This window comes from Triplophysa dalaica, chromosome 9 (assembly GCF_015846415.1).
Source record: "Triplophysa dalaica isolate WHDGS20190420 chromosome 9, ASM1584641v1, whole genome shotgun sequence".
In the NCBI taxonomy this organism is placed as follows: domain Eukaryota; kingdom Metazoa; phylum Chordata; class Actinopteri; order Cypriniformes; family Nemacheilidae; genus Triplophysa; species Triplophysa dalaica.
Window position 1 is genome coordinate 19517668 of NC_079550.1, and position 11779 is coordinate 19529446.

Consider the following 11779-nt stretch of genomic DNA (forward strand, 5'->3'; position numbering starts at 1 on the left):
ACTTGCAAACCGTCTCCCATTGCTCACACTCGTACATTAAATTTGCAAAAGACAGAGAGCCTCGACTTCAGAACAAACGTCCATTATAAACATGCGTGCATCATATGCACTCCCAGCGCTTGCTTTGCATCCAGTGTCCAATGTCAAGAAAGGGTAAACCAATAAACAAGTGAGATTTTAGTCATAGGAATAAACTGATTATAACTGTAATGCACCATAACAGCCAAGTGACCTTCCCAAAATGATAGTGTGGGAACCACATACTGTGAGAGCTGGAGTAGATAAGCGGAGCAGGCAATGGACCGTCAATTATATATGATCAATATTCCCAACAAGTTATAATAGAAACAATTAATTGAAGTATTGTTTTTGTCATCTCTTTCCCCCTTCACTTTTCTAAGCAAATAACGGCCCACGCTCGTATACTTGTAGCCTATAATGTATTATGACAAACCTTGGTGTTGTGAGTGAGAAACCGCAAAAGAAACAGGAAATATATATTTCTAACTTGGAGCATAGTATGTAGACATTAGAGCAACATTGAATTTAAAAAACATATATTCTCTCTTTAGAGATAAAGCATTAGTCAATTCACAGTTTTGTTTATTTGTTATCTCCTGTTCTCATCCAATCCTGTTGTTTTATCCAGGCTGCGGAAAAGGAAAGGGTGAAATAATATTTAATATATTATTACTTTTAATATTCAATTATTATAAATTGAATCTTTGATCGTTGTTTTCCTCTTTTATTGTTTTGTTTGAAGGAAATATATTAATACAACTTTTTTATCTGTTCGACTGCCATTTTCACTTTTAAGTTTCTATAACTCAAGGGGCAGTGCCCAGTGAAATGGGGAAGACTTATAAAAAACTGATGAACTGGTTTAAGTCAGGACATTATGAACTGCGGTTCTGCACATAACATTTGGTGTATTTGTAGGATTTAAGTCCCGTTTCCACATATGAGCAAACATTGTAATCCAGGAATGAAAGTAAAGCTGTTACTTCATCTTATTTTCCAAGGTACAGTTTCCGTTTTGATTTATACATGTTTTTTTTCATTGAAAATGTTTACATGTATGTATTCATGCAATATGTTGGCTACTTATAGATAAAATGACAAATAAATTGAGTTTGAAAAGATACATTTTGACAGTTTTGGCTACTAAGTAAACATTTATTTTAAAATAGATTCTGCTTATTATCTCCATTACAATTTAAGGAAGTGTGTGCATCCATGTATGTGTGTGTGTGTGTGTGTGTGTGTGTGTGTGTGTGTGTGTGTGTGTGTGCGTGTGTGTGTGCGTGTGTAGGTGTGTGTGTGTGTGTGCGCGCATGTTTGTAGCCGTGAAGCCGTATTTATGTTTACTGCAGTCACTCGAACTTGAACAAATCTATTGAGAATGGGCGAATTCCTAAGACCTGACTGTAATATGCAAACAGGAAGCAACAAAGTTATGTTACATTAAACATTGGGTTTGTGGAATTGGCATGACCTATAAAACCAAAATATAAAAATGTCAGGTTTAACTACAAAATTATTCTCTTAACTTTTTCTCCCAGGATTTCTCCTATATGAGACTTTGGCATGGGAAGTGAGGGTGCCAAAGGAAATTCATGGTCTCAAAGGTTCATGTCTGGTTATACCATGTTCCTTCTCCTACACATCGTATCCACCCACCAACCCAAACAGAGTTGTGTGGTATCAGTGGGTCTCTAGTGGTTACCCTTTAGTTTATGATCACGAATATCCATCTTATGTAATTGACAAGTTCAAAGGAAAAACTGCTTTATATGGTAAACCTTCAAATAGAGACTGCAGTCTTCTCATTACACATCTGGATCAATCCCACCATGGAGAGAAATTATATGCATGGATTGACCCAGACAGTATTGGATGGCGCACATACAAGTTTTATGATGTCACATCCACGATTCTTGTGGACGGTATAGTTCAAATGTCTTTATTGTGTTCACAAGTTTTTATATGTTTTATTATTCTAGATTTCATATAACTAGGTTTTATGAGTGTAACTTTTCTGCTTATTGTAGCAAGCCCACAGAAGCCCACCATCAATGTTCATGGAGGCGCAATGACCGGTGACACCATAACAGTGACATGTGAAACCTACCACACCTGTCCGTACAGCAAACCAAACATCATTCTGAAGGGTATAGAAGGATCTGATAAAACAGATCAAACAGATCATCCGTATATTGGAAATGGACAATGGAAAATCACTCTGACACGCACGGGTGTCGTGAAGGCTGAGCACTCGGATATCGAGTGTATAGTGACACATTATGAAGGGAAAACAGCAAGAGCTACAAAATCACCAAGTGCAAAATGTATGCTTTTGTTTTATCTGGGTGTTACAGTTTCAGAATGTTGACAAAACAGAACTTTTAATTTTTTGTCAAACTTAAGATAAGTAAAAGTTTCATTTATATTCAACTCTTTCATTCATGAATAATAAAAATCTTAGTCTGGAGGATTTTCCTCTGTATATGTTTTGCTCTTAGGGCTTGACAAACAAGAAACTCTGTTTTTACTGATAATTATCCATTTTTATTTCAGGTATCCATACTAAAATAGCCATTGAGCCTGACCGTGCAGATGTCATAGAGGGCGTTTCAAAGAAGTTCACATGTACCATCGACCATTCCTGCCTGAAGAATCCTCCAACCATATCATGGAACTATAAGAACATGGAGGTCTCAAACAGTAACAAAAAACTTTCAGAGTTCAAATCAGCCACCTCTTCCACCATAACCTTTGTTAGTACAAAAGAACACCATGGAAAGATGTTGAAATGCAGTGCAAATATTTCGGGGAAACCCATTGAATCATCTGTTACTTTACATGTACAACGTGAGTGATTCAAAAACACATGCCTGACTTGTGAGTCGTCTGTGTGTGTCATCATGTATGTAGTTTTCTCTTTTACAGATTCTTCTACAGATCCTCCAAAACCAGCGATTCCTGTCCAGAATCCAAGTATATGTGTTGTATTTGTCTTGAAGCTATTCACATACATTATAATGACCAATGTTTGACATGCTACATCCTTTTAGCCCTTTCCGAGGGTGAGGCTGAAGTGATGACCTTTGACTGGAAGACCACTGGGCTTTACATCATAGTCCCCTCATCAGTTATCTTGCTTCTCATGTGCACACTTGCTGGAGTCTGTACATACAAGAGACGTCACAGGTATGTGTGTTACATCGTGTTTATTCTTCTCCAGAGATGGGGATATGGGAAAAATAAATAATTGTGAAATTATATTTTTGCTATCAGTTTTTGAAAAAAAAAATGTTGTCAAAAAATATTGTCAATATTATTATTTGTAGGCCGCCACCTGATGATATGCAAGAACAGAGGTATGCATAATATTTTGTATCATTTATTTTCTACTTTCAAACTAGACCACTTTATACCTATACATCAGTTTGGTAAACATTTGATAAGTATTTATTCTTCTCCAGAGATAGGGAAATGTGAAAAATAAACAATTGGGAAATTATGTTTTTGCTATTAGTATTTTTAACTTGTCAATATTATTATTTGTAGGCCGCCACCTGATGATATGCAAGAACAGAGGTATGCATAATATTTTTTATCATTTATTTTATACTTTCAAATTAGACCACTTCAGACTTACACATTGGCTTTGTACACATTTAAAAAGTGTTTATGTGTTATGTTGATACTGGTGAATGTGAATTTCGAAATCTTTTTAGTTTTCTAGATCTGGTGTTTTTAATGTATTTAAGAATGATATTCAAGATGTGTGTCTTAATACAGCTTCATGTCCACAACATCACACATTTTTTGTGCAAGCGACATTTGTCACTTTAGAAGCTCTATGTGACAGCATCAAAAGTCAGCAGAAATGGAAATGCTGATGTCAATAGCAACCACCGATTTTCATTTCAGGTCTATTGATGTCCGAGTAAATGACTGCTCCCAACTGAGTATATTACTTACTGTACCATACTCTATGTGTCTATTTGGTGTTGTTTTGGATGATATTCATCCCTTTAAAATCCTTTTAATAATATCCAAATACTATTATTTCAACGTAACAGTTTTAATACAATGAGTTTTTTTATCCTTTCCCCTATTTTTCACTCCCCCTTACTAAAATTTGACATAAAATGAGTTAAATGATGAACATCTAGATACTTGTTACCTTGATACTCTCCAGGAATGTACGCAATAGTATAAGCACATGTAGTGTGCTTACGGCTGAACAATATCTTATTTGTGACACTGAAAGCATCACTTCTGTTTTGTTCTTAGCTATGTGTGAATTTTAACTTATGTGTCTATGTGTGCATCACGATGGCTACATTTAGACTTTAGAGAACATCGCTTGCATTTGCTTTTTGGCCTCATTAACCTTATGACCGAAAACAACAGTAATTGATCAGATTTTTGTCTTGCTAGACTAAAGCAAATACTGTAGCTGTTCCAACATTTACGTAAACTGCACCACATTTGCACTATGTAATTATTTTTGTCTTCATTGTTAATCTTTTGAAACTATACGGTTCATGGTATTCCTCTGTTGTCTGATCTAATCTATAGTAAATGCATTATTATACAAATGAATTATTAATCAAAGTCTGTTCAGTTAAACTCACAACATTGTACTTTTCTGGTTGTGGTATCCAAGCGTTTCTCTGATAAAACCATCTGTTCACAGGTCAGAAGATGTGTATGCACAATCAGCCAAAAAGACTTTCTCTAAACCTCATATGCCATCACCAAAGAGGTATTGAGCATTCAAAATGTATTTCATTTTTATAAAATATGTAATGTTTAGTATATAGATAAAAGTATATGATATAGTGAAGGTAAGAGTTTAATGAATGTGCTTAGACAATTCTTGTTTACTGTAATATTTTTTTGTTCCATCTGTCAGAAATTGAATTAGATTGTATGATAATTAGATAGGCTGATAAATACATATTTAGCTTGAATTTATTAACTTTCCTTTTTATTTCTCTCCTGTGGATTTAACATCTCAGTAAGCGAAAATCCTGCTCTGTAAGTATATATCTGATCACCATTACTTCACACTGTGGGTTCAAACTCAAACTTCAAATGATGTCTGATATGCGTTGACCTCTGTGTCTCTGTTTTCTCTTAAAACATTCCTTACAGATTGAAGATTACGAAGATTATTACACCAATATTGAAGACCTCAACACGTATGGCAACATCTGGTGAAAACGCATCATCAAAATGTGCTCAATAGGACAAGTAAAAAAATATATTTAAGTATACAATACAAAATAAAATAAAATAAAAATAAAAAAACTTTTCTATGCATAGTAAACATTAGCATCAATATTTTATTTCACGCACATTAAGCTTAGTGTCATTTTGTATGAATCTTATAGCATTTTTAGGTAGGATGTCTGTTTATATATAGTCAATCATTATTAATAAAACATTTGTTTATTGAACTTTCCGTCTGAATTCAGGTCTAATAAGGAAATTGAGCATCCAATTTAAATCCAACCCTTGCTCTTTCAACTACAACAGGCAGTAATTTAAGACGGAGATATAATCTATGAAAAAACATGTATATCATAATGTATATGCATAGGCAAAGAGGACATTCAGACTTGTCAAGATAAGAGTGATACTGGAGCAAGAACATGAATAAGGCTTTTTGAGAAAATATTAAATATAAAAAAAAGGTTAAATGCATCTGCAGTTGTATAATGTGTACAATCTGTACTTTATGTTTACAGTATGTATTGTGCATCCAGGTGAAAGTCAGATGGCTATGTCTGCCATTTAGTAAGATGGTGAGCAGACCTTATTGAGTTTACAACTAATTTTTTGGTGATTCTATTTTTTTTAACATGTTGGTTTTATATCTCTGTCTGGATGTTATAAGTTGCACTCACAAAATACAGTTTATTAAAACAAAAAGTGTGGCCATCTTCATTTCAGGCTGCAAAGCAACAAAATTGTAGATTCTTTTTTGAAGGGTGTGACTCTTTTCTATATCCAATGTATATTTAATGTCATTACCATTTTTAAGTAATTTAAACCATTTGTGGCACATTAGAAATATTAAAACATTTTAAATATTTGTTTTTTTTACAGTATCTCATTGTCCCACCTCACTGAGGGCTGGTTTTATGTGTGCGTTGTCTTTTAGGTCTTTGTTGCAGATATGCTGCTAAGCATGGGCTTTTGAATACAAAATTAATGAAATTATTTTTTGATTGACAGCTTTATAAACATTATTACACAGTTAATTGTTCCATATGAAAAACAAGTATAATCTGCAAATAACTACAAGGGAGTCAGAGTCTGTACAATTTCTACGAAATGCCAAAGGGCAGTGCGCTTAACACACACTAAACCCACACTAGCTTGAATACCGCTTCGGAGCAGTATTAAGGCTATGCGTGTCCCATCATGCATCATGTTCTGGATATTAATCGTGAGACTCGGGTCTCGCGGACGTTGCAAAAAGCATTCCAGCGTATTTTAAGCTACTACTTTTTAAGGTTTTTTCTTTATTTATGCTTCGTTTGGCTAACGTGTTTTCTTTTGTTTTGTTTTTTGATACAGTACAAATAATGCTTATATTACATATAATATTTTAGTAAAACGTAGTGTTACATATTTATTGGTGAAAGCTCCAGAGTTATATATTTTGTAAAACTGCTTTTTATCTCACCACATTAATTAACGTTACATGTTTGCACTTGCTTAGTGTGTCCCATCGGGTTAGAAATATAACGCTCACTTGGGATCTTCACACCCACTAGAACACTAGAGCCAAAACAGGAAATACGTCATAAATGTAGTCAAGTGGTCAAGTGCAAAGACCGCAAGTTGGGTTATTTGGAGGCAACCAGAGTCTTAAACAAGTAGTGATGGGGACTTTCGAAACCTGTATCGAATCTTTTGTGTCGAGCAGTGCTTCAAAGCACTTTTAAAACTGGCTAAGTCACGTGGTTTTTAGCAAACAATTTCAAAACTCAATGACATTTCGCCGCTAGGGGGTTTTGATCTGAAAGTAAACTCGCCTCTGTCTATCACTGATTTTCCGTAAATCTAGAAATAAGAAAATAACCATGTTTGAGCTAATCTGTGGACAGATGTGAAATCTAGCCAAATGTTACCTAACAAACAGACCCATATGTTGTGTTTTGTATATATATAATGTATCTGTGAATGCCTAATTATACAACATAAAAGATGAGAGCAGTAAAATGACAAAGGTCAATTATAGCCTATGGCAGTGATTCTCAACCGGTGGGCCGCGGCCCTTTGGTGGGCCTGGGATACTAACACATGAGTAATGAACTTTGTGGACCTGTTTTTGTGCTAGGGGGTGTGGTTATTGGCTTTTGGCTAGTTCCCATGAGCCTTTCTGTTGCCACGTCTCCTTCTGTGAATCAAAGGAGGGTGATTGAATTCAACTGAGGGAGAGGGTCAGTTAAGTCATAAAAAGGGTAATTTTTGTCTGAAGTGAGCGTAAAAAGTTGAGAAAGAAAACAAATGTCAATACATTAGTGACAGCAGCCTAATATTCCTGGTATTCTATGTGGTTGATATGAATCAAACAAATGAAAACTGCTGAGTCCTTAATCTTCATAGCTTTAATATGAATTTATATTGTTTTCATTTCACAGTTTGTAGTGCAAAATAGGAGTTCAAAAATGGAAAAAAAATCTGCCTCCAATAATCATTATTAAAAACTACAAAAGAGTTCAAAAAGGTGATCACTTTTGCTTTTTTAGGGCTCATTTATGCTATCCTTGTAAGTTTGTACTTCTTTGTATTTTCCCTTGACAATGAAAATAAATGGGTAGAATGGAGGACTATAACAGTGTCAAATGGGAATTAATTTGTATTAGTTCAACATTAAAACATTTAACATTTTATTGGAAAGTTAATGTTTCTTTTTAAAGAAACTGTATCACGACTGGCAAGCTTATTTTGATTTTGTGACTATGGGATGATTATTAACTCTTGGCCTAGACAACACAGTGAACTGCAGCACTCTTCCTATGAAACCTTGTCAATTACTCATTGTTTTTTCCATTTTAAGTGATTAAAATTAATCTTAATGTTTAAATTGTCTCGTGCTCAAAGTCAACTTGTTTAATCCCATGATGTCTCATCATGTTGACACTGTTTCTGTAATGTTGATTGTAACATTTGACATCACAATAATTGACTGTTAAAATACCACATGCTAGATTTTGTAATGTACTGTGTCGTCTATTCAAGAACACATCTCAGTGCAGGCAATAGTATGACAAAAGATTATTAAATAAATTGGTCAAGTACTAGGCTTTGGACTAATTTAAGTCTATTTAGAAAAAAATGTATTTGACCTATTGGACTCACTTTAAAAAAAAACACATAACAATCCAAGAATGGAAATCCTTGTTTATATATAATGTATTATGGATTTTTCTGGCCTTCACAGCCTACTGTATACTGATTATGAACAGACCTGTGTATATTTCAATTTACAATTTTATTTTGAAGGTCCATCGTATATGGCCTGGCTGGGCTAAAAAAAATATCTCTGCAGGATGCGGAGCAAGCCTTCATCTCTGCTCCAGATTATCATCAGAGTAATTTTTGTTTACACAATGTCCAAGGTTTGGAAGCGTTAACAGTATTTCTGTTAACCCAGCTGTGCTTGTGTTCTCCATTTTCTATATTTCAGTGAAGTGGAAGAATTTAACAGAGGGATACTGAAAAAATGGTGAAAAGAGGGGAGAACATCCAATTGGTATGTATACTGCTGCATACTGTACTTGGTATCTGCGCTTTAAATATTTAAAGATCAGGAAAAGTAAAAAGTGTTCTGTGGTCACTAAGAACTTTTAAATATGAAATTTGTTGAAAAATGAACACATAAGAAAATGTTCAACTGAATGTTTTTCTCTGCGCCTTTATCTCTAGGATTCAATGAAGACATGCATGAATGTGTTTCATTTAAAACAAAAATGTTTTTGTGTGTGTGTCTGTTCAAATGTTAAGTCGTGATTTTATAAAATAAAAACGATCTTAAATCTGCGCGCAGAGTCATCATTGTGTCTTCACTCTGTATCTGAAATGTGGTCGATCTAGTAACTGAAAAGGCTATGTTCCCTTTCGAGGGAACTCAACACTGCGTCATGGAATGACTCTTTGGGGAACGCCATTAGCGTGACTTGTCTGAATCGCGTGTGAAACTAACTTTCGCTTTATAGTCGCATGATGATGACGTCACTGATGACGTTATGACCATCGTGACTATCGGAAGGCATAAAAAGGAAGCGGAAGCAGTGCAAACCAGCTTCTGCCATTCAGCAAAGCATCTGTTTGTGTGTGTGAAGGTTTCTAGTTTATCTTAAGCTATCTTAGATAGATTAGCAATATGAAACGTATGTCAAAGAAGGCATTTAAGCAATGTGTTCCTCCCTGCCCCCGTTTTATTACGGATAGTGATTCACATGAGCTTTGTGTGAAATGTTTGGGAATGGAACATGCTAAGGCAGCTCTTGAGGGAGCTGCCTGTGAACATTGCTTGTGGCTACCGCTAAGATCTCTTCTCTCACGTTTAGCACTGTTTGATGAGTCAGGCAGTATTCGCAAGCCTCATGGTTCAGGTCCCGCTTCTGCCGAGGCAGTGCGGGGTCTGCAGTCATGGGGTTCGCAGATGGATATTTTGGAGGGTGAGACGACTTCGGTCCTTTCTCATCCCTCAAATCCCATTGCTTCCGGAAAGGGTTTGGGAGCCCGCATGGTGGCTTCTCCCGCCCCATCTGGAAGCTCTATGCACTGCTCTAGCTCTGAGGAGTGAGAGAGTGTTAGTGTGCAAGCAGTAGAAACTGAAGATCATGAAACTCCACTTTCCCAGGGATATGAGGAGCTATTAGAGGTTGTTATCCGGGCAGTAGCCAAGCTTAGTGTTGATTGGCCCCAAGATCAACAACAACTTACACCTATAAGTAAATTAGATGAAAGATACTTAAAAAAAACGGGTACAACCTCAACGTCGGGGGTTGCCATTCTTTCCAGATTTACATACTGAGGTTTCTAAATCATGGAAAAAGCCATTTTCTTCCAGAATTTCCACCACTGCCTCTAGTTTCTCCTCAGTTATAGGAGCTAGAGAGAAAGGCTATGGCATGATGCCCAAGGTGGAAGAGTCTTTGGCCACCTACCTTTCACCTGAAGCAGCATCATCATTGAAACCTCCGACATTGCCCACCAAGCCAAGCCGGATTACGTCAAATTTGGTGGGTAAGGCATATATGGCGGCAGGTCGGGCTGGCTCATGTCTGCACACTATGGGTCTTTTGCAGGCATACCAGGCCGACCTGCTGGGGGACATAAAAGAGAGCGAGGTTATTGATATAGACCTGCTTAATGAACTGAAGACAGCAGCAGATCTTACTCTCCGAGCAACCAAGGAGACAGCCCAAGCTATTGGGCGCTCCATGGGGACCCTGGTAGCTACAGAGAGGCATTTATGGTTAAATTTGTCTGGTATTAAGGAGAAGGACAAGTCTGTGCTGCTTGATGCACCATTGTCTGACCAAGGTCTCTTTGGGAATGTGGTCGACACTGTGGTCGATCGTTTTCAGGAGGCAAAGCGTCAAGCAACAGCTTTCCAAAATGTTTTACCTCGCCGTTCTTACCCTCAGGGTCCTGCAGCTCAAAGGCAGCCCCAGCCATCTACTACTAGTGCTCTACATAGGCAGCAGGAAAAACAGAGTGTTGCTACTCGTACTCCCCCTCAGAGAGCTTGGGGGTCGAGACCGCAATCCCAGAAGTTCTCAAGGCAAATCAAGCCAGATTTGAGGACAGTTGTTATCTCCAATCGGAAGGCTACTGCCAAGAGGTCCTGACGGTACCTCAGCGCTTCAAATAGCACCCATTCTGGGGGGGTGGACAAGTCCGGTTCCCCCAATAGGCCTTAGGAGGCCACTACGTTAACCCCGCCGCCCAGTGCGCTTCGGGGCACGTCAGTTTCCCTAGTACGGGTTCAACAGAATCTACCCATGGTAGACCCTGTAAACATGCTAATAGTTCCACTATCCCCTGCAGGTCAATTACTTCCAGGCATCGATCCGCATGCACCCGAAGCCGATGTCATCACGCTGACTCCCTTAGTGCACTTCCTCCACGAGTGGAGAAAGTTGCCGAATCTGACTCCATGGCTTCTCCGCACCATAGAGAAGGGGTACAGAATTCAGTTTGCTGTCAGCCCTCCAAAGTTCAAAGGGGTGTTTTGCACCGAAGTGAGTTCCGACCGGGCTCGGGTGTTAGAACAGGAAGTACAATCTCTCTTGATGAAGGGGGCCATAGAATATGTTTCCCCTCACGAGAGTCAGACAGGTTTTTACAGTCGGTACTTTATAGTTCCGAAAAAGGATGGAGGGCTCAGGCCTATTCTGGATCTGAGATATCTCAACAAATCTCTGAGGAGGTACAAGTTCAAGATGCTTATGATTCCTGTTATTGTGGCTGGAATCAGAAAAGGCGACTGGTTCACCACAATAGACCTGAAGGATGCATATTTCCACATATCCATCCTTCCTCAACACCGGAAGTTTCTCATATTTGCTTCCGGAGGCAGAGCCTACCAATATGGAGTTCTTCCATTCGGCCTTGCTCTTTCCCCTCGCACTTTCACGAAATGCATGGATTCTGCCCTTGCTCCACTGAGACTTCAGGGGATTCGCATATTAAACTACATAGACGACTGGTTAGTGCTAGCTCAGTCTCAAGAAAT

The 11779-nt window shown here is 37.6% G+C and overlaps 1 protein-coding gene across 1 annotated transcript; it reads left to right on the plus strand.

Moving 5' to 3' along the window:
* Positions 1-985: 985 nt before the first annotated feature.
* Positions 986-9841, plus strand: LOC130428197 (uncharacterized). Its single transcript, XM_056756054.1, has 10 exons — positions 986-1022; positions 1563-1946; positions 2052-2348; positions 2578-2871; positions 2950-3050; positions 3092-3210; positions 4709-4777; positions 5034-5052; positions 5170-5221; positions 9603-9841. Exons 1-10 carry the CDS (start codon positions 986-988, stop codon positions 9839-9841), a joined length of 1611 nt encoding a protein of 536 aa, XP_056612032.1.
* The last annotated feature ends 1938 nt before the right edge of the window (positions 9842-11779 follow it).